Below are 25,998 nucleotides of genomic sequence, written 5' to 3' on the forward strand. Positions count from 1 at the left end.
ATTCACCAAACATTCAAGAAAAGTCAACAGCAGGAAAGAGAGAGAGCAAATTTAACAAAGAAAGTAACTTGGAAGAAAAAAGGATTATTACAGAAAATGGATGAGCCTTAAAGTAAGTATAATAAATTTATCATCACACAGATTAAAAAGTCTATCATATTCATAAAAAGTAATACAATTCTATGAAAAAGAAAAATTATTTCTAGAAATTAAAAACATGATAGCTACAATTAAAAGAACTCAATAGATGGACTGAAGAGCAGAAAGGATATGGTTAAAAATTCAGTTTTGATGTAGAAAATCTGGGCCAGAGATTCTCTCAGAATATAGTGCAAAAAGGCAAGGAAAAGAAAAGTATGACAGAAAAGATAAGTGCCACAGCAAACAGATCCAGAAGTTCTAACTGGTATATCTCAGGTGGTGAAATATGATGATAATTAAAGTGTCCTATGCAACACTTTTGCACTTGACACAGGTCAGCTTAAAATTGAAGACTAAAGTAAGGAAAGATGCTTGATTTTCCTGGTTGGGCACAAGGTTAAGATTTGGAATCAGCCATTCGATAACGGACTCTGGTTCTAGTGAAATGTAGTGGTGGACAGCATAGAGGTTAGAGGAGGCAGAGAATTAGAGACTGTTCTTTATATGCGCTATCATATTTTTGTCCCATCTTCTTCTTTTCTTTCTTTTTCCTTCTCCAATCCTTTATTCTCTTTCCTTTCTCCTGCCCAACTTGTTTCCTTAGCCTTAGGCCTCTTGAAGTCTTTTTTCTTTCCTGTCTATATGGAAATATTGTAGACTGGCTGTCTGCACCTATCATCCTCCTCCTCATTTACCTCAATATCTTCCCCTATCTATGCTTTCGGCCTTCGCACAAGGTTTAACAGATTCTGGCCTATTTACAAACTTTACATACGGAGCTGCATTCAGGGGAGGAAATCTCAGAGAGAAAAAAGAGCTATTTGTCTCAAGACAGATAGGAAAAACACTCCACGTTCACAGACTTCTAGAGCTTGAAGACACTTTCTATGTTTATTAACTTTAATTATTATCAAATTAAAACATATAATTTTAAAAGTCAGAACCCAAAGGTCCATTATGAATAAAAGCAGTTTCCTGCCTTATCCCTTTCGATCCTTTGGTTACTCCCCTTTCAACAGAGGCAAGCGTTTTCAACTTGCATAGCTGTTTTCTCTGTGATTTGCCTATTTATTTCTAAATATGCACTTGCTGCTACTTCTTGATGTCTCAGTTTTAGATTACAGACTTCCCATCATGATAAATGAGGTCCTAGTTCTCCCATCCCAACCTCTCTTACTACCTCCTGTGTCCCAATTCCCTAACAGAGATCACAGTTTTTTATAAAAACAAAGTTAATATTTAGATTCTTATGACTACACAAATATTATTCACTGCTAAGTCATATTGTGCACTATGTTCAAACCTTCTTTCTTGTACCATACTTTCTTTCCTTTTTTTCGAGTTAACAATTGTCTTATTTATTTCATTTGCCAGCTTTTCTAGGGGAATTTTTCAGATGCTTCAACATTTTGATATAAACCTATCAGTAATATTTTCTGTAAACTCCAAAAGATCAACTTCATTTCTCCCTGGCAGGCCTCCTTTCCAGAGGACTCAGGCACCTGTTAAAATCTGCATGGCTTGTTCCCTAATCTTATTGATCAGCTACCATTCCAGGACTTCCTTTCATATCCTCTGTTTCCCCTGGACCTTGTATCTTTCTCTTTTTTGGTTTCTCCCTATTTGCTAAAGTACATCCTCTAGGAGCTTCACTAGAAAAGGTGAATATACCTTGCAAATATTTGAGTTTTTATATCTGAAAATATCTTCATTCCACCTTCACAACTACTGGAAATTCAGATACCTAATTATAGGTTAGAAATCACTCTAATCCCAAATATTTCTAAAGTAAATTTTATTGATGTATAATTTACATACATTAATATGCATCAATTTCAAGTGTATAGTTTAATAAATTTTGACAAAGGTATAAACCTATAACCTTCCACCTCAATGAAGAAAACAGAATATTTCTATCACATCTAAATGTTCCTTCAAGCTCCCTGTTTGTCAGTCTTCCCTACCTCACCCCACTACTGGCAACCAATGATAGACTTTTTTTACTCAGCATATTTTTGAAAATAATTCATGCCATGTACCAGTAGTTCCTTCCTTTTCATGGCTGAGCAGTATTTCATTTTATAAATATACCATTTGCTTGTTGATGGACATTTAGATTGTTTCCAGTTTGGAGTTATCATGAACAAAGCTGTATGACTATTTGTGGTCAAGTCTTTAATGGGCACATGCTTCCATTTCTCTTCATTAAATACCTAAGAGTTGGATTGTTGGGTCACATGGTAAATGCATGTTTAAATTATGAGAAACTGCTGACCAATTTTCCAAATTTGTTTTGCCATTTTACATTCCCAACAGCAATGCAAAAGTTCAAGTTGCTCCACATCTTGGCCATCATTTGGTATTGTCAGTTTTTTAAATTTTGGGTATTTCAATGGATGTGTTGTTATGTAATGCATTAGAGGTTTTTTTTTTTTTTTTTTTTGGTGAGGAAGATCAGCCCTGAGCTAACATCCATGTTAATCCTCCTCTTTTTGCTGAGGAAGACCGGCTCTGAGCTAACATCTATTGCCAATCCTCCTCCTTTTTTTTTTCCCCAAAGCCCCAGTAGATAGTTGTATGTCATAGTTGCACATCCTTCTAGTTGCTGTATGTGGGACGTGGCCTCAGCATGGACGGAGAAGCGGTGTGTCGGTGTGCACCCGGGATCTGAACCCGGGCCACCAGTAGCAGAGCGTGCACACTTAACCACTAAGCCACGAGGCCAGCCCATGCATTAGAGTTTTAATTTACATTTCCTTGATGATTAATGTTACTGAACATCTTTTCATGTGCTTATTGGCTACTTTCATATCCTCTTTTATGAAGTGTCTTTTAAAATCCCTTGCCCATTTTTCAGATTGGGCTGTCTCCTCTATTACTAACATCTTGCATTAGTGCGGTACATTTGTTAGAACTGATAAGCTAATACTGATACATTTTCATTAACTAAAGCACATGGTTTACATCAGGGTTCACTCTTTGTGTTGTACATTCTATGGGTTTTGACAAATGTATAATGACATGTATCCACCATTACACTAACATACAGAATAGTTTCACTGCTCTAAAAATCCCTCGTGCTCCACCTATTCATCCCTCCCTCTGGCAACCACTGACAACAAATCCCTGGCAACCACTGATCTTTTTAACATCTCCATAGTTCTGCCTCTTCCAGAATGTCATTTAGTTGGAATCATAAAGTATACAACCTTTTCAGATTGGCTTCTTTCACTCAGCAATATGCATTAAAGCTTTCTCCATGTCTTTTCATGGCTTGACAGCTTCCAAGTTTTGGCAATTATGATTCACTGTGTGCAGTTCACATCTTCTCTCTGAAAGCTTTTAGAATCTTTGTCTCTGATGTTCCAGAATTACATGATGATAAGCTTTGGTACAGGTCTTTTGTGTTTGTTTGTGTGCGTGTGTGTGTGTGTTGAGCCATTTTAATCTGGAGAATTATGTCCTTCAGTTCTAGAAAATTCTCATATTTGTTGTCTGAAAATACCTTCTCTTCCATTTTTTTTCCCCTCTTCATTGTTCGTTTCCAGAATTCTTATCAATCATTAACGGCTCTCCTAGGTTGATCATAACTTTTTCTTCCTTACCTTCTATTTGTCTTTTGGTCTGTTCTTTCTGGGAGCTTTTCTCAGCTATATCTTCTAACATTTCTCTTGAAATTTTAAAACTTTGGATATCTAATTTCCAACAGTTCTTTCTTGTTCTTTGTCCCTTTTTTTCATCCCATGTTCCTCATGGATAAAATATCTTTTCAAAATTTTTAATAGTTTTTTTAGTTCATGCACTCATTGTATAGTTCCATTGCATACTCCTTTTCTATTTCTTTTGTTCTCTTTCAAGTTGCAGACTTCCGTCAAAGTCCTGATGATCTTTGGTTGTGTCTGTTCAGTGCTCTAAAATACTGACTGGGAGGGCTGAGTGTGAGGCTTGTGTCTTCTGGTAGCCTTCTCTGTTGGATGATTAGATGGCAGGATGACCTTTGCACGTTAGGAACCTCCCCTTTCATGCCCATATTCAGACTTCTTCTTTCTGGCCATTTAGTGTCTCTTGAGTAACTCCAGTCTCCCACATTGGATGGGGTAGGGGACCAGGATCAAACCAATCAATATGGAGACTTTCATTTTATCGCCTTTCAGCCTTGCACTTTATTGTTTCCCCAACTGTGCCTGATATCCTAGAGTCCGGAACCTCTCAGTTTCAATTAGAAGAGACTTGCAAAATCATTTCATCTAATTTTTATTTTGCAGATAAAGAGAATGAGGGTCCTAAAATTCATTTGCTTGAGGTAACACTGTTAATAAATGGAGAATATGAGACTTGAATGTAGGCTCCTGCTCTCAGTGTTCTGGTCAGCTGAAAAATTGCTTCCAAAAATGTCAGAGATGACTCAAGACTTGTCTCTCCAGCTGCCTGGAAATCTTGGTAAACTTTCAGGAATTGTGTATGACAGCTAAAAGCTGCAAGAAGACTGCAATAAATGAGTCCCACTTCTGATCCCATCAGAAGAGAGACAGGATTTAGGTCAATAACCCGCGCAAATTTTGAAAGTGAGCTGGTTAGTTGCCTTTAGCTTCCAGGTCACACAATGGAATTATCACTACTGTTTTCTTCAACTGCAAAATTTGATGGGTAAAAAAAACCTTGACAGCCTTATCTTCATGAATTTGAAGTATGCTACCAAAGTGTCTCCTAATTAGGAGAATGCTAACCTAGGCTAGAGAAGCGGTGACCTATTTCAACACAGGTGTCTCCTAAACACTGCTCCATGGAAAACTCATTCTGTGAGGTAACCTGAATTACTTGAGAAAAGGAATTCTTTTTTTTTTTTTTTGAGGAAGATTGGCCCTGAGCTAACATCTGTTGCCAATCTTCCTCTTTTTCTCTTTTCTCCCCAAAGCCCCAGTACACAGTTGTATATCCTAGTCGTAGGTCCTTCTAGTTCTTCTATGTGGGATGCCGCCTCAGCATGGCTTGATGAGCGGGTGAGTAGGTCTGCACCCAGATCTGAACCAGTGAACCCCGGGCCGCCAAAGCGGAATGCGCAAACTTAACGGCTATGCCACCAGGCTGGCCCTGAGAAAAGGAAATCTATAATCAAGAAAGTTTGGTAAATGCCGGATTAAAGAAATCTAAACTGGTTTCTTTAATATGGGACTTCTTAAAACCTTTAATATGCACTGTGAAACTTTAATAGGAGAGAGGCGTATGTGCCATGTACAATTCACCGAGTGTATTTCAGCACAACATCCTTTTTTTCCAATTCATAGGACTAGTGTTCAAGGAAGACACCTTGGGAAACATAATCTGAATCAATATTATATTTCTGAAAGTCCTGCTATGGAATGTTTTGGATAAGAACACAAAATTGCTCTCCTTAGCATCAACTGCTCGCTTAAATGTTAATTACAAAAAGGTAAAGGTTATACTCTAATTTAAAATCACATGATGAGCGAAGTTCCTATGTTTAAAAGTAACTGTATATTATTCATACTGGCATTAATAAAAATAAAGTTATTTCACTCTCAACAAACAAAATGTCTGTGCACTAATGGTGAAAGACAAAGCACTAATCCACATTATCAAAAACACAAAAAATGAGGTTTTGTCCCCAACACATACTATTGAGCCTGGAAGTAGGTCTGGCAGTGGTGGACTGAAGTGAAGCTGGCAGGATCTCCGATTTGATGGTTACACCGGTGACTGCACCATCCATCCTCTCTGTCTCACATAAGCCTGGCAACTGTGCTGCCTTCTCCAGTGTGGGTAGTAACTGATCAAACTGGTCAAGGTCAGCTGTAAACTAAGAACAGAAACCAAAGTTAGAGGAAATGTACTCTACACTTTCACCCAAAACAAGTAGAAAAAATGTTTTCCTTTAAACCCTGTGAATTAAGCGTGACCATGAGAGAATGAAGAAAGAAGAAATAATTAGAAAGACTGAGGCTTCATTGAAATTACATGAACTAACACTGGAAACAAGTTTGGATGCTTATGATATTAATATACTGCAGGATATAAGATAAAATACACATAGTATTTATCTACTATATCTTGTATAAAATATCTGCATTGGAAAAAGACTGGACTGGAAAGAAGTGTCAAGAGTACTGTGTTATGATGATAGCAACATGGGTGATATTTTTCTGTCATATTTTTCAAAATTTTGTAAAATGACTTACTTTATGATGGAATGAAAAATAAATTTACATTGACATAATGTTTTTTTATAATTTAAAAAAGCTCGGGAAACTTTTTTATAAATAGCGTATCAGCTTCAAAGATCCCAAAAAAGTCACTTTCCACTTAAGGAAAACATATCTTCTAGAATAGACAGGAAGTTCCTACAACTGTCTCAGGTTATACAGAAGAGAAAACTGGCCTTTATTTCACAAGATTATTTTACTATGATTACTCTGAGATAATTCATCAACATAAAATGTCTACTTGTTTGGGTTTTGTTATTCAATTCAAGTAAAATTTATGTTTCTAGACTGTATAAATAGAATTATATATATGTATTTTTTAAAAGTCTGGCTTCCTTGGGGCCAGGTCCATGGCATAATGGTTAGGTTTGCGCACTCCACTTTGGCGGCCCAGGGTTCGTGCGTTGGGACCCCGGGCACGGACCTGCGCACTGCTTGTCAGGCCATGCTGTGGCGGCGTCCCATATAAAGTGGAGGAAGATGGGCACAGATGTCAGCCCAGGGCCAGTCTTCCTCAGCAAAAAGAGGAGGATTGGCAACGGATGTTAGTTCAGGGCTGATCTTCCTCACATACACACACACACACACACACACACACACACACACAAAAAGTCTGGTTTCTTTCATTTCACATTACATTTCTGAAGTTCAGACATCTCATCATATGTAGCAGTGGTTCATTTGTTTTCATTGCTGAATAGTAGCCCATTGTATGAATATGCTACAATATATTTATCTATTCTACTATGATGGATTTGGCAGTGATTCCAGTTTTTGGCTAACACAAATAAAGCTATTCTGAACATTTTTGAACATGTCTTTTGTTATGCATGTGCAAAAGTACTAACAATAAAGGAAAAAATTGACAAACCGGACTACATTAAAATGAAGAACTTTACTTCATCCAAAACACCATTAAGAGAAAGAAAAGGCAAGGCGCAGCATAGAGAAGATATCTGGAAATATATAACCAATAAAGGGCTCATCTGAATTATATGAAGAACTCTTACAGGTCAATAAGAAAAAGACAACATATTGGGAAAATGGGCAAGACACTTGAATAGGCAATTCACCAAAGAAGATATCCAAAATACCAATAAACATATATCAGGGAAATGCAAATTCAAACTATGAGATACCACTACATAGACTCCAGAATGGATAAAATTTAAAAGACTGACAATACCAAGTATTAGCAAGGACAGAACAACTAGAATGAATTCTCACACACTATGAAAACTGACATTATCTACTAAAAATGAACATATATATATCTTATAATCCTGCAATTCTCAGGATCCTGCAAAACTCAGAAGAAATGCATGTACATGTGCAACAAAACAGACATACCAGGATTGTACACAATGGCATTATTGTATAAAGCTGTTACTTTTAAAGTTAATTTTAGACTGCGAGTTTTAAATGTAGTTATTATTAAAAGCTGTTTTCAGCTTAAAAACATGATATTAGTTTGCTTGTACCAAGAAACATGAAAGCCTAATCCTCAAAGAGCACACATGTAAAAAACTAACCAAAATAGTGTTATTACAAATAGTAAATAGAGACAATACAGAGCACTATGAGAGCAAGAGGAAGGAAGTGTCTAAATAGGGCTACTGGGGAAGGCTTTACAGAGATGATGTGTGAACTGGTTGGGAGAGCAAGGAAGAAGATGCTTAGAAGAGACACGGCTTATCCCGGGAATGGCAAGGACTTCCACGTGCCTAAAATGCAGTACGCCTGAGGGAAGGGAGAGATTTCTGTGAGATGAGGGCAGAAAATAAAGCTGGTTCAAGACTGAGGGACCTATTGCATACTAAGTGTGAATCTTATTTCACAATGGAGAGTCTTATTGATAAACCGCTTTGTAAACACATTTTAAACTATTTCATGGATGTCTATAATCTGTCTAAATAATTTGTAAGCTCCTAGAGGGGAGGGACATATTTTCTGTTCTTCTTAAACTCCTTCAGAGTTCACAGCAATCATTCAACAAATGAAGCTGCCTGTTAATTTTCACCCCACCCCCACCTCAGCCTAAACACAGAGGTTCCTAATTCATAACAATTTATGTAAAGGTTTATTTATATTCTTCTGTTTCAGGGAGTGTTATATACCCTACTACCCAGAATACTCAAAGTCCCTATTCTGATGGGGGTTGAGGGTGCTTAGAATTAGATGAGAAGGAAAACAACCTTGCAAAGCGCTTCAAAGGAAATTAAATAGCAAAGCAAGCCAGACTAGGCAGCCTTGTCTACGTCCTCACATTTCTCTCCCATTTCATTTGTATCAGAGGTTCCCAAACTTAGCTACATATCAGAGTTCTCTGGGGAGCTTCTTTAAAATACAGATTTCTGGGTTCTATTCTCAAAGAGCTGGATTCAACAGGTGGAGTTGGAAGGAAGGGGCAGGAAAGGTATTTTTAAAAATCTTGAAAGATGTGAACTCTGATTTTATAGAAAGAAAGAAATATCTACTTTCTTAGAATGCAGTATTAATATTGTAGCCTTCCAAATTTCCAAAGAGAACTTTATTTATTTATTTTTTTGGTGAGGAATATCAGCCCTCAGCTAACATCTGTTGCCAATCTTCCTCTATTTTGTATATGGGACGCCGCCACAGCATGGCTTGATGAGTGGGGCGTAGGTTTGAGCCCAGGATCTGAACCCGTGAACCCTGGACCACCAAGGCAGAGCGTGCAAACCCAACCACTACGCCACCGGGCTGGCCCCAAAAGAAAACATTTGAGGGCATCTTGTGATTTTTCAACCATTGATACTAACTTTTTAATATATGCCCAATGGCTAGAACAAAACATAGTCTGACTCCAAATTTGGTCTATGGTTGAAGTAGAACAAATGAAAAGGAAAAAATAACTAGGAATGTTCATTCTGTGAAGCCAGGAATTACCTACCTGGCTCTGGGACTCCAGTTTAATCTCCTCAGGAGCAGGTTTGGTCATTGGGGTTGGGTTTGTGTTACAAGGATCCATCTGTTCTTTCTTTTCCACTTTTACCTTGACATCATCCAGGCTCAGGTTTGGAGTTGATCTTAAATCTTTCTCGTCTTTATCTAAAAGGTAGCGTAGAAGCTGATGGTCTTTTGATTCTTTTTTCTTTGAAGCATCCAGTTCTAGTTTTATACTGGAGTTCCCTTGTACCTGTCCAGTCACTGACACAGAAGTAGATGCACTGTCCTTTTTATCAGGCTCAACAGACAAAGTGGTGATATCCGAGGGGCTACCCTCTTGTAAGAGCCGGTGTAAAATTTTGTGCCGCTCTGTCAGTGAGCTATGAGAGGAGGGGCAAGAACCGCTTGAAGAGTTAGCAGAGGCAGAGGTGGAAGTCCCTGTGCAAGACAGTACTTCTTTGCAACTTGTGTCTATATCAGCATGCCGTAACTGCTGCTCTGCAGTTGTCGTCAAAAGCTGCACTAGTTTATGACTGGTTTGAGAATATTTATTGTCTCCATCTGAGAGTCTGTCATTGTTATGCAGAAGCCCAGAATCCAGAGGTTTACCATCACTAGAGCTGTTATCAGACTGAATCATTTCATTTAAAATGGATGCGATCTCTTTGTTATCTTTGGACTCAGCTTTTGCTGGTTGTATATTTAATCTGCTAGGTGAATTCTGTGAGCTCATCTGCCTGAGGACTGGAGAACTGGCAGAGAAGCCAACAGAGTTATTGGGTCCTTCATTTATACTCTGTAAAGATGTTACTGGGATGTTTGAATAAGATCGGTTATTATTATTACAAGCAGCACTTGTCATGCCAACAGGGGAGCTTAATGTTGGAATATTAGGAGGAAATGAATTGTTTGGCATCCTGGGCCTTGTTGCCAATCCAGAACTAACTTGTCTCCTCGGAGACATGAACTGTGTGAGGGATATTCCTGTACCTTCTATGGGAGAATTATTGAGGTTTACAGATGGATTAGTGCTCTGGGAACTGGCCTGTCCCTGGTTTAAGGCAACACTGGCTACAATCGGATTTCCAGATGAGCATCCAAAATTCCCTTGGCTGTTGCTAGAATTACTATGACTGCTGCTATGAAGATCTGAGCTCTGTTGGCGGTTTATTCTGGTGGATACCATGTTGCTGTTGGATGGTGGCAATGTAGATGTACGGGCCACACCATGAGCTGGAGAGATACTAGGATTGACGGAGGGGTTTACTCGGGGAACTGACATTCCAGAATTAGTGTCATCTTGAGGAGAAAGACCACTGTGTTCCCTAGAGGGGAAAAGACATTATTATTCAAACATCTTCGTTGGTTTCCGTTAAAATATTTTTTATGATGTATAACACAAAACCATTAACCTCATTAATATTTAAGCTATCAAGTAAAGAGCTTTTGTATAACTTTTAATTAAGGAAAATTAATTTTTCCTTACTGTTACTACTACTGTGAAATATTAGCACCATGTAACAGTAAACAGTGCTTATGGCCCCATAAATTTGATAATGGTTTCAGTTATATGGGAAAAAAATCTTTCTTGGCCTAGGAAAAAATACAACACATGTACTTTTAAACTTTTCAAAGTTTAATACAAGTAATTAACGTTACAATAATACTTTTGGTTGAAAGAGAAACTTCTCGCATCTCTGTTTACAAAATATTTATTCATGACTCTCTTGTTACAGCTTTTAAGTATTTCAACTCCAAAGAGGAAGACTGGGTAAGGAAAATACTGTGTCACTGATGTAAAAATTAAAAAGGGTGATATGCAGACATAGCAGATGTTTTGAAAGAGAAATCACAATATGAGAAAAAAAACTGTGCTAATTCCACTCACAAGCATAAATTAAACTAAAATTAGAAAAAAACAGAATACTGTATTCAGATTTTCATCAAGTTCTTTACTCAAATCCATAATTATGACAACAGAATTGTGACTGGTATTACCATGTTCCAATAAGCAAATATATCAGATGAGGAAAAGATGAAGTGAGGGGAAATGTCTCTGTTTTTGTTTAATGCTAAATTTTAAATAGTTGTAAATGTAGGGTTTTGAATAATTCATAGGATAAAAGAATAGTTCCATGAATTCACCATATATACCAGTGTAAAACATATTTAGAGAGGAGAACAAATCTCAAGTTGATAGTTTAATGATTTGTAGTTTGAGAAACTGTCAACGTGAACTCAGGAGCCATCAAATTTACCCTAATGAAAATAAAGCACTTTTAAAAATAAAGATAACAATATTTACAAACTTTGGAATCTTTTATAAGACCATAAGTTCATATATGGAAAGTTGGAAATTTTTAGCCACCTTTTTGGTTTTTACCCCTAAAACACATATTTTCAGCCTCACCTTTCCTGTCTTCCTTTTTAACAACAAAGCTATTTTCAGGTGACAAAACTATAAAACCCAGTACGGATATATTGATTATATACTCATCACACTAGTTTAATGCCTAATTTAGAATTTTGTTCTGAATCAAGAGTATAAAAAAGTTTTCTCTAAGAAGAGATATGTGAACTGACTTATTTCACATGAAGCTCTCCAAACAAGCAATACCTGTCGATGATGTGAATTCCCATGATGAAAGGCTGCATGTCTGGACTTTGAGGGTAGCAAAGTTTACACTTGGTGTGGGCGCTAAGCATTGTCCCATCATTCAATATGAATCTATAGGATGGGCTGGAGGCAGTGCCACGAGTCATCACTGTTTCAAACAAAAGAGAAACCTAGTTAAAATTCTGACACTTGTATTCTGGGCAAAGGAGAGTTACCAAGCCTTATTTCTACCTAGAACCTCATTTTAAATGCCTTTCCAACTGCTGCCTGCTCAGACTTAAAGAATAGTTCAGACAAAGCAGATATCTGAGGGGGAAAAATGATTCTGGTTAAAATACACGATCTGATGACAAGTTTTAATTTAGTCCTACTTGAATGGGTGCCTCCTCACATAATGATTAGGAAGAAACCCCAAACCAGGAAAAAAAATCAACCTTCATATTTCCCCATAATGTGGCAGCTCTTCAAATATATTAAGTACCCACTAAAAATACCAGGAAGTAACCTTCTCCCCTCTCACTTTCAGTAGTATCTCTAATAAGCTTTATTTTTCTTTTGCTGGTTGGTTTTTTAATAACAGCTTTACTGAGATATAATTCACATACCATAAAATTTACCTTCTAAGTTTTGATTAGTTTTCAGAGTTCCTTAACTAAAATTCAAATTTAAATTTTCACTTAAGAATATGAATCACTAAGGTCCTACTTGACAAATTATTATAATCATATATATGTATTATTTTTGATGTTTGAATTTAGTTGAGTAAGCCAATTAAGATAAAGCCAATGATTACCAACATAAGGAACAAAAACTAGGTTAAGGCAGTCAAATCACTATATACAACATATTTAGCTTTGTCTTAAAGCTTCATTAACAGCAGACAAAATTCTAACTATATTGGTATTTATTAAATATATAAAGTCTATACCAGACTACTAAGTAAGAAAATGTCATCGATGTTTTAGTAATACAACAGAATTCTATTTTAAGAAAAATTTAATAGGTAGATTCAGCTATACCAAGGTTAAAAATCATATCCACCGAAACATAAGAATTACTACAACAAATAACTATTATAATTTAGCCTGTAATAAATGTTAGTCCTATTTTTCAGACATGTCAGAAAGAGCTTCAACTACATTTCAAAGACATGTGAAAAAGACTTAAAATGAGTGATTAATAAATAATTTTTGAAGCTACATATTACTTTAAGAGAAGACATGCTGTATTTTATTGTCTTGGATATACCATATAAACTGAAAAGGGTATAATCTGTTGTAAACCTATACCATACATAAATCTACTTAAGCACCCAAACCAGGATATAAACTTAATTAAAAGCATTAAGATTTACGTCCAACCAACAGCATTCCTTACCCACCTGGCAATTTCAGCCAAATCATCGGCATATTTACCAAATATCACACACGGATAAATTTAGTATCTAATAAAATAATAAATGATGAAAAAGAGTCTTTAATGGAAACCGATAATTTTTGTGTAAGGATATAAGTAAATACTTGCTATAGCAAAAACCTAAAAAAATATTAGCAATTCCCAACTGTTAATATATTTTTAACAATATATTTTGAAAAACAGAACTACAACAAAAAAGTGGCTTTTGAAGATAAATTATTAACCTGAGACAATGATAAAGCTACAGATGTATAAAGGGCCAGACAAGATACAATATATTTCATGTTATTTTGCTTATGCCATTTTGTCTATTTCCTCATCATTGTTTATTGCTCTTTAGGATCTCCTTATCCTGCTGGAAAACACTCACTGGCTCTTCACCATTAAGCTGTGCTGTTCAATATGATAGCCACCAACCACATGTGGCTATTTAAAGTTAAACAAAATTTAAAATTCAGTTCTTCAGTCACACTAGCCACATTTCAAGTACTCAATAGCCACATGTGGCTGGTGGCTACCATACTGAACAAGTACAGCTCTATACAATCTGACTTCAACTTGCATTTCTAATCTTATTTCTCTCTGCTTCCTAAACATTTCTTCTAAATCTCTTTGAATAGAAGGTAGATAACTTCTTACCTACTTATTTTTCTTCTTCAGCTAGAATAAATATTAGGGCTAATATTGTGTCCCATTCTTGTTTTCCACTCTCCATTGAATCTTGCTTGATGTTTTGTATATAAAATCATCTAGTAAGTACTTGCTGATTGATCTTCAACTTGAGTCTTATTACCTTATTGGTAGCTTAATATTGATGTATCCTCAACTACCATAACTTTTCTTCAAAGGATAGATTTTAAATCTTAGCTATGTTCTCAAATGCTTATATTATATCTCAATTTAAGTTTTTGCTCTTGTAGGAATCTAAACTTACTTTTCCAATGGAAATTAATGGAGAGAAACTGCTTGATTTATTGACAAGCCCTATAAAGTGAGAAAGAACTAGAAACTCAGGCTAGCAAGGGAACATTAAGACACTTAATGTGGAGGGGCTAGCCCGGTGGTGTAGTGGTTCAGTCCACACACTGCTTCAGCGGCCTGAGGTTTGCAGGTTCGGATCCCAGGCACAGACCTACATACCGCTTATCAAGCCATGCTGTGGCAAGTGTCCCACATATAAAACAGAGGAAGATGGGCACAGATGTTAGCTCAGGGCCAATCTTCCTGAGGAAAAAGAGAAGGATTGACAACGGATGTTAGCTCGGGGCTAATCTTCCTCACACACACAAAAAAAAGATCCTTAGTGTGGATTACAGAAACATCAATAGTCTTTTGGTAATTATGTTGCCTTAACTTGTAGGACTATATCTAAACTTGGAAAAATTCCAAAATTGGAAAACCCCTATTAACTTAATCCAAGGAAATGATTACACTCTAAGTTTTGAAGTTAGATTATTTATTTTGTATGATAATTTGTACAATTAGACTTAGCACATCATAATTTACACAGTCATTCTTTGAAATGAAAAAAGGCAATATTAAATATAGTAAAACTTTAATTAATTAGAACCTAATTAAGACTCCAGTTAACTAAAATTTTTCTGGCGCTCAATTGTTCAGATGGAGAGATAAACAGGAAGGCAGCATGGAATAATGAAAAGAATAACAGCCTAGGAGTCAGAGTCAGGCTTGAACTCTGACTTTGTCATTTACAAGTTTAGGACTTAATAATGCAAATTAACCTTTGCCCATCATCACTAAAATGCAGCCAGTAATGCTGTGAGATAATATCTAGCATGGAGCCTAGTACACAGCAGGCACTGAATGACTATTTCCTGAATAAAACCAAAGAAAAAAACAAATAACAAAGAAGCAGCTTCCAATGGACATATATCCTGAGTCATACACACATTCAGCCAATCCCCAGACACCATTTACACCAACTGCTTCATTTAACTCTATATAACAGTCACTAATATTTTGAATTAAGACATGAGTAAGGAAGTATAATTCTTTACAGAGATGGTTGCATAAACATTTGCTCTGCACACCAAATTTTCCCCATAAGTGGGTTTCAAGGTTTAGGACTAGACAAAACTATTTGGAATCTCATTTTGTGATCACAGGTCCTGGCCTCGCTGTCTGATCTAGTCTTGCCGGGCATACAGCTAGTATTTTGATCCCCGACTCCTGTGTCCATTTCTAAAATTTTTACGACATTTAGTGGGGAGGGATATTATTCGTGTGATATTATTGACACGCTAGAAACTCTTCAAAGAAACTTTAAAATGGCAATTATTTTTGTTTTTGTTTTTCCCCCAGAATAGGCCTCAACATAGCTATAAAACAAAGGAAACCATTTCTCTGGTCATAGCAGCTATAGAAGTAGAGCTATTTGGATTTCTGACTCCACCCAATTCGGTGCTGAGATACTCTCAACAAGCATGCCTTACTGATGTTAACTAAATGGGCAGGTATAAAACATGTGGTAGGATACTACGGGCCAATGCTGGTAAGCTTTCTTTTTCTTTTTGGTATTTCCCTGGACATATGTAGAAAGAATGCAATTAAAAATTGTTATTAAGATAAACAAAAAAAAGTACCCCTAGAAGCACTAAGATTTTCAACCACCAATGAGTAAACTCTATTCAGTATATCAAAATTTCTAAAAAAGAAAAATAAACTCATACTTTAAATATTTTCAACAAAGTTTGGCATAAAAAGATTTTGAGTTAACTCTGTTATATAGACCATGGAATTAACCACATTACACAAATCTCAAAGAACATTCTGGTTAATCATTCATATGGGTACTTATGTTTTATAGCAACGCTTCCAAACTTCTTGATACTATAAACTCATTCCAACTGTTTCATAATATTTTTTAAATGAAAATAATTTCATTTTGTGATTATGAAGATAATATAGAAATAAACAAAGAATAAGTAAAGTCATTTGTAATCCCATCACTCAGAGATAACCACTGTTAACATTTTATGAACCTTCTAGCACTGAATAAATAGATATACAAGAGTGAGGTCATACTGTATACGCTGTACTTTCTTAGCTTATTTTTTATTTTTATTTTTTGCAGGGAAGGATTCGCCCTGAGCTAATGTCTGTTGCCAATCTTCCTCTTCTTTTTTTTTTTCCTCTCCCCAAAGCCCCAGTGCACAGTTGTATATCCTAGTTGTAAGTTCTTCTAGTTCTTCTATGTGAGCCGCTGCCACAGCACAGCAACTGACAGACGGGTGGTGTGGTTCTTAGCCTATTTTTTAATATAACAATATATCATGGACATCTTTCAAAGACAAGAAATGATGATCCATTACATCACTGACAACAGGTAAACAGAACTTTCATAAAACTTTTCTAGGCTATCTGGCCCAGCATATCCCATAACTACTACTCTCCCTAAGCGCTAACAGGTGTGCTACAAGAGGAAGTATTCTGAGGAAAAATAAGTCTGGGTAACAAAGTCAAACAGGTACCTTTATTGTAGAACTTCCCAGGAACTTAAATATCTTAAATATGCCTTATGAATCCCCAAAAGTGGGAGATTGAAACACTTCCCAAACTTAATTCAGCATGAAATGACACATCCTAGTTATAGCTATTAATATCTTCTGGAATCTAGGTTTATGTTTCCCAAACTTCTCTGTCAGAAAATGTCTTAGACTATAGACTCTGATTCAGTAGTATGGGCGAAGTCCAGAAATCTGGACTAACAATGGCCCAGGATGAATCTTATCAGGGAACTCTGGGAAGCATTTAACCTAGACCTTTCTTTAAAGAAATAGTCTGAATTGAACAGAACTGGGAACCTTTTCCAAACTATATACACCTGCATGGACCTCCTCCTAGTTTAAAAAGTTCCTCAGGAGATCCTGGTACACATTTGCCCCCAGTCTCAATGGAGAACCACAGTTTTAATCCAGTTCATGCTGAATGCTCCCACATACTCTTTGGCTGAAATGCGTTTTCAAATTTGCTCCTGGAAAATAAAATGGTAAGCTCCCTTTAAAAGCAGTCCATGAGCTGTCCCTATCAAAAGCAGCCTTGAAAAACTAAGCTAAGAATTAACTTGAATTTTTAATGCATATTAGGATTTTATACCAACTGCTGCCTTCAAAGAGTAAATTAATGGGCAGGAAAAAAGAAGACAGACGGAGGACAAATTTTTCTTGCCTAAATATCAATCACTGAAGAGTTTTATGAACTTTTAAACTTTTTCAAAGTTTTACACAAAATCAAGGATACAGTGGATAATTTGTTTCACTCTTTTCACACTGTCCCTAAGGGAAGAGTCAGCAAGGAAACTGCAAATGCAAATTACACCTCTCTCCATTCTTGAGACTAGTGTTTCTCAAACTTGATGGACTTAAGCATTACCTTTGGAGCTTGTTAAGATACCGGGGCCCTCACCTGAGATTTTAATTCAGCAGGTCAACATCTTTAACAGGTGATTCCCATGTAAGTGTTTCATGGACCACCTTTTCCTTACCAGGTTAGATACTGCTGAATATAGAATATCAGAAAAAGATGTGCTCAATCCATGAATGCTGTTTGGCAAGTTGTCCAGAATCTCCAAAACACTAGACTCAGAGTCATGTGATCTCTGGACAACTTAATTCTGAGAAAAACACACATTATTTTTATTGAGGAATTTTTTTTTTTAAAAAAAGGGGAAGAAAAAGACATTAAGAAATGAGTAACGGGGAAGAGGTGTTGAATTATACTTATATTTCTTTACATTTTACTCTAAATTGTTTCAATGTATATGTTAATGATAGATTAATTACTTATTACACTTCAGTAAATCTATTTTTTAGAGAATTCGAATGGTTTAGAAACATACTTTAAACTATGGCTTAATCACATCTATGGGGAGTCTAGTCATTTGGACAATGAGACAATAATCTAGACCTGCTCTGCCTTGGTGGAAATGTATATAAATTCTAGGCAAATAAAATTAAAAATCTTTTAAGTACTGCCTTGGAAGGCCCAATTTATAAAGTTAAGGCAAAAATCAAGGAGTATCATATACTTCAGCACTTTAGGCAATGAGTGGAGACAGTGCTCTGAGTCTCAAACCAACGCAAAAGTCAAGTGCCACTCCTGGTAGAGGGAGTCAAAAAGTCTGCAAACGGCGGATGGCATTAGTTGCTTACTGTAATGATTTTCAAACTTGACTGCCTGGGGAACTTTTAAAAAATACAGATTCTTAGTCCTATCCATTGAAATATCATCTCTGCGGATGGTATTAGTCCAGTAAGAGACCCACTAGGGAACCACTAATCTGTAGGAAGTTGTCCTAGAAGTAACCAGACTAGTGACATTCATACAGATGGCTTCCTGAAAAAAAATCAAGCTGCTTCCTTCATATACCACTAGGAAGCAGCTGACCTAAAATGAAATGAATGGAAAATCATCTGTAAACTTAGGAAACCTAATATTATGGGAAACTGTTAAAATTAAGAACAGCAATGGAATAGTGAAAAATACCTTTTAATTGTTTTTCAGGAACAGTCATACAGAGTCTCTTTCCAAAGAAACTATTTACTTAGAGATTTGAGAATAAATTACATTGGGAAAGGAGTATTAGGCCACCATAATTACATGATGATATTTTTAAAGTATATCAAAATTCCTTATCTCTGAATCTCTATGAACTTTCTGGCCTTAATTCTCAGATAATTTTCCCTATCTTTCCTATAATACCACTAAGTTCCTTAAGAGCAGGGAATATACTTATTTTATACTCCTATAGTACTTGCTATGACACAGCAGCTATTCAATTATTAATTAATAATTTCAAACGACATATTTTTAACTTGAAACTTCAACCTGAGTCAGGAGACACAGGTACTGTGACAGTCATGAAGTAAACATGCATGCTACAGATCTCTGTATTATCCAGAAGCCCTTTGACACACCTGTTCTGCTGGGAATGATCTTCAAAAGCCAGACAAAAATACACTTCCTCTCCGAAGCTGTCCCTGATTCTCCAAGTCAGAAACAATTTTTTTCTTCTTTGGTTATACCTCTATTATAGCCCATGTCACACTAATCTTTAAAATTGTCATATACTCTCCTAATATATTTTGAGCTCCTGGAGGGCAAAACCCTGCTTCTTAGTCATCGCTGTATCTCTGGCACCTTACATAGTATTCTGTGTATGTGAGGAACTTGATATATGTCTGCTGAATGAATGAATGAATGAATGAGTGACCACCACGTGATATCCCGTTCTTTAAAACGTGCATCCCAAAATTCAGGATCCACTCATGAATTACTTTGCTTACCCATTTCTTCCTTTCCTAAAACTGATTATTGCAAAAACTGTAATTTGGAGAAAATACTTATTGAGCCATAAATTCTATATAAATTATCAATATTAATAAAGAGCAAGGTTAACAAAAATAATTGAGAGAGAAAAGCTATACCTTCTTGAAATAGTTGTCTGGCATAAGATGGCTCTCTGCCCTGAGGTTGGAAAAAAGCATAAATGCACTTCCTCACTAAATCTTCCCAGCCAGTTCTGCCAGCAGCTCTCAGGGAACTGGTATCAATAGAGATGATTTTACCTATAAAAAGAATGAAAAGTTTACATTTATGATAGCCTTTTGATATAAATCATCTATATTTCAAAATTAACAACTACATCTAAGGAATATTCTGCCCCCCCAGCAAAATGCTTAATGGACAAAAGCACTAAAAAGTGCTATTAATTTTTATTACATATGATAACGACAAAATAATAAAAAATTGTTTTGGCTTTGGAGAGTGTTATGTACTAGTGTATCATATTTTAAAATTCAACTCCAGTCAAATATTAGTCATACCATAAAGAACTAAAGCTGCCAAGACTAATGCAGGTCAAACTCCTCTGGCTTGCTCTTTGGATCCTGCTCTCTGTATAGTAATGACTGGATCATTTATTGGGGAAGGAGAGGCAGAGATGAAATATATTATTTTGGTTTAAATTAATTTTCAATAACAAAGTGAAGAGAATGTGAGAAAGTAAGCGAGGTTTTCTTTTCTACTTCCTCTTGAGCTGTAGGCAATACTGCATTTAAGAGTAAACGAAGAAGGAAGGCAACAAAAGTTAAAGCAGAAAAAGCTAACAAATGAGATTAAGATTTGCTAGGCACTCTGTACAGAGAACATATGCTTTATAAAATTTAGTGGTGATTTGCTATTGTTATCATACTTGTGCAAATTTCCTACATGGCTGTGGAAAAATTCAGGTAAATTATTCGTTAGTTAATCAGGGGCCAATTAATCTAATTTGTGACTATTCAAATGTGTTTTTATTTTTTATGCAATCTTATATTCACGGAAAATACTATACGTAAGATATATAATATATATGTAAATTAAGAATAGGATTAATAAAATGAAAACCTGCAAACCCACCATCCAACTTCAGAACTTGAACATTAACCAGTACCATTCCATTATGTGGGTATTCCTCACTTGTCACATCCCTTTGTCTTTACATTCTCCTGTCAGTGGACAACTAGATTGTTCCCAGTTTTTTGCCATTACAGTCAATGCTGCTATGAACATCTTTCACATTTTCCACAGTGCATGTCTGTGAGCGTTTCTCTAGGGTACATATGTAGGACTAGAACTGTTGAGTCATAGGTTATGTGAATGTTCAACTTGATAATTTTAAACTATTTTCCAGAAACTTATATAAGAGTTATTGTTAATCCAATATCCCCTCCATCACTTGGTATTGTCAGGCCTCTTTATTTTTTACAGTTAGTAGGTGAAAAATGGTTATGGTCTAAATGTGTATTTCCCCAATTAATGAGGTTGAGTATTTTTCATGTTTATTCAACATTCACGTTTCTTCTTCTGTGAATGCCGATCATATCTTTTCCTCATCTTCCCTTTTCTCACACAATCAACTCAAATCTATTGTATTGTTTGCACTTCCTCATTTTAACTAATCCCTTCTTTATATATTTCACTTGGTTTGTTTAGAAATAAATTAGACCTCTTTAACTTAGGGTCTTGAATCTAACGTACCCGAGTCTGTTAGATCAGGTTGTCGCCCAAGTCTTGGCATAAATGTAGATGGAAGAAAGAAAATAAATTAAAACTTAAATAAGGGAATTTTGTTATTTAAGAACAGTTTGGGGAAAGCCTGGTGAACACTGTGACCAAAACTACTATAGACAATTTTGGATTTTCAAAGAATTTTAATTATTCAACCTTTGTCTCTTATTATGTCCGAGATCAAGAGTTGGTTATAGCAGAGAATCCCGTTACGTAATCTTCACATGCAATAATACTCCCCACAGGCAGTGACTAAAGAAGGCGTGCATGCATGTGTGTGTGTTTGTGTTCGTGTCAGTATTGGCCCACAAGAGAGCAAGAGAGTCTGGAATTGTGGGACTGGAGGGGAGAAAGTGATTAAATTATCAGCAATGGTAATAAATGATTGGGTAATGCAATGACTATCTTAGAAGAGAATCATGAATAGATTGATTTAGAATACTTCTGCTTGCTAGAGGAAAGTTTAACCAACCAACCAACCAAATAAACCATTGTTCAATATTTCCTGATAGACTTTTTTCTTTTTTTAAGAGACACAAACCACTCCATGTAGAATTAGAAGTACTGCTAAAATTTAAGGAATTAAATATCTAATACTTATTATAGCTAGTTTATTTTTTTTCTATTTTGTTTTTTTTTCCTTCTTTCTTTTCTTCTTTCTTTCCTTCTTCTTTCTTTCTTTTTTTTTTTTTGTGAGGAAGATCAGCCCTGAGCTAACATCCATGCCAATCCTCCTCTTTTTTGGCTGAGGAAGACCGGCCCTGAGCTAACATCTATTGCCAATCCTCCTCCTCTTTTCCCCTTTTTCTCCCCAAAGCCCCCCAGTAGATAGCCGTATGTCATAGTTGCACATCTTTCTACTTGCTGTATGTGGGACACCACCTCAGCATGGCCAGACAAGCAGTGCATCAGTGCACACCCGAGATTTGAACCCGGGCCACCAGTAGCGGAGCGTGCGCACTTAACCGCTAAGCCACAGGGCCAGAACCCATAGCTAGTTTATTTTTCATGTAAATCAATTCTATGACATAAATTACATTTTAAGAATACTTTGTATTTCTCCGTCATCTTTCTCTTTTCTTTATATTTTCTCTGGTATCTTTGGTGTAATAAGTGTGTACAGTACAGTGATGCCCTTTTAATAGTGCTTTGGGGGAAGGCAATGCAATATAAAGGAAGAGTTCTATACCAGGGCATAAAGATGTCTGTTCTCAGCTATTAGCTATGTGGTTTTGGAAAAGTCACCATTCTCTCATTTGTAAAACGGATATGCTAGATTCTGTGATTCTCTTTAGATTTATAATTATTTTATGATCCAGAGCTTAACTTTTATTTTTATAAATGTATTTTTATTTATTTTTTTTTGAGGAAGATCGGCCCTGAGCTAACATCTGCCAATCCTCCTCTTTTTTTGCTGAGGAAGACTGGCCCTGGGCTAACATCCATGCCCATCTTCCTCCACTTTATATGGGACGCTGCCACAGCATGGCTTGACAAGTGGTGCGTCGGTGCGCGCCCGGGATCCAAACTGGCAAACCCTGAGCCGCCGCAGCAGAGCGCGCGCACTTAACCGCTTGCGCCACCAGGCAGCCCTAAATTTATTTTTAAATTAGGTATATCTAAGATTTTAATGCTGGGTCCATGGTCAGAAACAAAAGTACCAGTGATAACATTGTTCCTATGGGAAAATACAGTCTTCTTTAAAACATCCAATTTAGTATTCAATTTATAGAAGTGCAATATGAGGAACAGCTGATATATACTGTTCGTAAATCATCCTCATAACATTTAGGCCTCCCTTGTCTCCCACATTTATTCTGTGGCCTAACCATCACCCCTTTCCAACAGGCTTTTATTCTGCTATCAAATAAGCCTTTATTTGATTTTACTGATGCAAAAGACCAGTTATATTTTTCAATGGACCGTATTTTTCCTCTGTGCAGTAATATTTATGGTTTTCAATAAGGGTTTATTAAATTTTTTCCGTGCTGTTCATTAGTAGAAAATAGAAAGGAACATGTACATGGTAGACTCAAAAAGGGAATGAAGAAAGGTATGGTAATTGGTAATTACTACCCTCAGACGCGGCATCTCCAAGCTCCTAGACATTCTCTTCATTATATTCTATTATCTGTGCTAATTTATCCCCACCTACTCTTTAGTAAGAGCAGTTGGGAGTTTATCTTTAAAAACACAAGAATAAAGCACCTAACATAGGAATATTAGATTTCTGAGACTAAAAAATTAATAAATATTGCAACAGGATCTTATAAGCAATGGTAAAGGTCAAAAAGTACATTAAAACTAAACTTTCACAAAGAATAAAATTTAATAGAAATGATTTTTTAAATCTCAGTCTGCTAAAAAGTGTCTGTACTATCTATCTCTATTTTAAAATTAGAGAGGTAAGTGATACATATGTAACTCTAATGTAAAAGTATAAAAATTTGGTTTTTATGTGTTAGAGTGAAGATAAGATTAAATAATATATGAAAAATACTTTATAAATTGTAAAGAACAATAACAATTTGGTTTTCGCCAAAAATCAAATCTAAAGCACGCCTTTAAAAGGAAAGCCTTATTTTCAGGCACTCTCACCATTACTCACTTTGTGGCTCTACTGCCCTTCTTTCAGTTCTTCTAACACACCTCTGTCTTACTCAGGGCTTTTGCAGCTCTGTTTCTTCAATCAGGAGCACTCATTCTGCACCATGATCCTGCCTCACTGCCTGCTTCCAACACCTATACTTTGCACAGTTGGCACCACTCATCCTTCGGGGCTTAAGGGCTCAACATTGGCTCCTCAGACAGGCTTTCGTTAACTAGCTAATTTTAAAATAGATCCTATTACTTTCCTTATACCATCTCACACCTTTTCCATCATAAAATGTACCACAATTTGTAATTACATCGTTGCTTTTTGCTCAACCATATATATACCCTGAGCAATCACACATACTGACAGGCACTTCTAGACACTCAACCAGCATGTGATGAATAAACAAAGAAAAAGAATTAACGAAAAAAGAAATAGCCAGGTTCATTTAAGCATAATATTAAAACCATAATATTTGTATCCATTTATAAATAAACATATTTATATCTACATTGCCAAATGTCTTTAAAAATTTTATTCCATGATTATAAAAAATAATTTACAGTAAAACAAATACAAGTACATGAATAGTTATAAATAACGTTCTCCCCAGCACCCTGCCCATGAAAATGATCACAATATCTAAAATGCACAATATCAAGACCACCATTTAAAATGTTTTCTGTATAAGACTAGTGAACAGAAGTCTAATAGCAGAGAACAGAAGAACACAAAATTTTGACATAATTAGTTTTAAAGGCATAATTAATCATTAACACCGATGGAACATTCTGAACTTTGCAGTTAGTACCTGTAGTATCTTGCTTGGTCATAAAGGATTCTACACCCGTAATAGCTGGAGGCCGAGGTAATCGCCGTGCAATACAAATCAAACATGACTGGAAATCTGCCCAAAACAAGAATGGAAAACTGAAGGAAAGAAGTTAGAAAATGGTTCACATCTATCACTTGCTGTTAATGGTTTTTATAAAAACAATACATGTTGTAGGATCTGACACAATATTGGAGTCACGCCGATTTAATAATATAATATTAGAAATAAAATTACTGGTGACCAAAAGCTGGCAGCTCTAGGTAAAGATCTAGTTAGCATAAATTATCTCTTCCCATTGAATGTTCTTACATAAACTAGAGGAGACTGATGCCTCTCACATATTTGGATGATGACAACTCAAAGAAGTAGTTTTGGCTGGATTTAAGCAACACAGGGGTTTTTAAAAGACAGTTTTGTAGTCAATTTCCTATACTGATCAGTACTTAATGGCTACAAAGATTATTCTTATAACCACTGCGCAGATAACAATTACCATATGAGAAAAACAAGATTTAACTGTTTCTTTTTTTTTTAATAATTTTTATTTATTTATTTTTTCCCCCAAAGCCCCAGTAGATAGTTGTATATCATAGTTGCACATCCTTCTAGTTTCTGTTATGTGGGACACGGCCTCAGCATGGCCAGAGAAGCGGTGCGTTGGTGCGCGCCCGGGATCCGAACCCGGGCCGCCAGCAGCGGAGCACGCGCACTTAACCGCTAAGCCACGGGGCCGGCCCAAGATTTAATTGTTTCTGAAGAAGCATTCTTTTGCCCTCTACAGAGGACTTATGTTTTTAGGATCTATAATTTTTCGAAGTCCAATTTCTAAATATTTTTGAGAGTGCTACACACAATATCACACAGCTAAATATGAAAATTAATCGTATCAGACAGGCTTGTATGTGTATTTTGTAAAAAGTCCCCAGTTGACTGTGGCACCCATTCCCTGGTGAGACCCACTAGCTACATGGCCTTTTTTGCATCTGACTGACTTCTCATCTATTACCTTTCCTGGTCCTTACTCCAGTTTCCAATTTGTGTTGTTCTTAACTTAGCTCAGTCTAACTTCACATGGAAAACTCATCCACTGTCACATATTAACTAATGCCATGCTGATGCTATGTTCATATTAGAGCTTCAGCTGTGTTTTCATCTGTTCATGAGCTTTCTCCTTGTAAATTACCTTGGACGG

General features: G+C 36.1%; 1 protein-coding gene across 10 annotated transcripts in view; it reads right to left on the minus strand.

The window, feature by feature from the left end:
- The window catches only part of NCOA1 (nuclear receptor coactivator 1), a 234,621-nt gene that overhangs the window by 44,269 nt on the left and 164,354 nt on the right, over positions 1-25,998 (minus strand). For all 10 annotated transcript variants that reach the window (XM_058551676.1, XM_058551677.1, XM_058551679.1 and 7 more), the window contains 5 exons: positions 24,783-24,878; positions 19,752-19,892; positions 11,890-12,037; positions 9,277-10,597; positions 5,779-5,959 (listed from right to left, as the gene is read on the minus strand). In XM_058551676.1, the coding sequence (XP_058407659.1) occupies positions 5,779-5,959; positions 9,277-10,597; positions 11,890-12,037; positions 19,752-19,892; positions 24,783-24,878 (1,887 nt within the window). The remainder of the gene's footprint in view (positions 1-5,778; positions 5,960-9,276; positions 10,598-11,889; positions 12,038-19,751; positions 19,893-24,782; positions 24,879-25,998) is intronic.

The sequence above is a fragment of the Diceros bicornis genome, chromosome 12 (assembly GCF_020826845.1).
Source record: "Diceros bicornis minor isolate mBicDic1 chromosome 12, mDicBic1.mat.cur, whole genome shotgun sequence".
In the NCBI taxonomy this organism is placed as follows: Eukaryota; Metazoa; Chordata; class Mammalia; order Perissodactyla; family Rhinocerotidae; genus Diceros; species Diceros bicornis.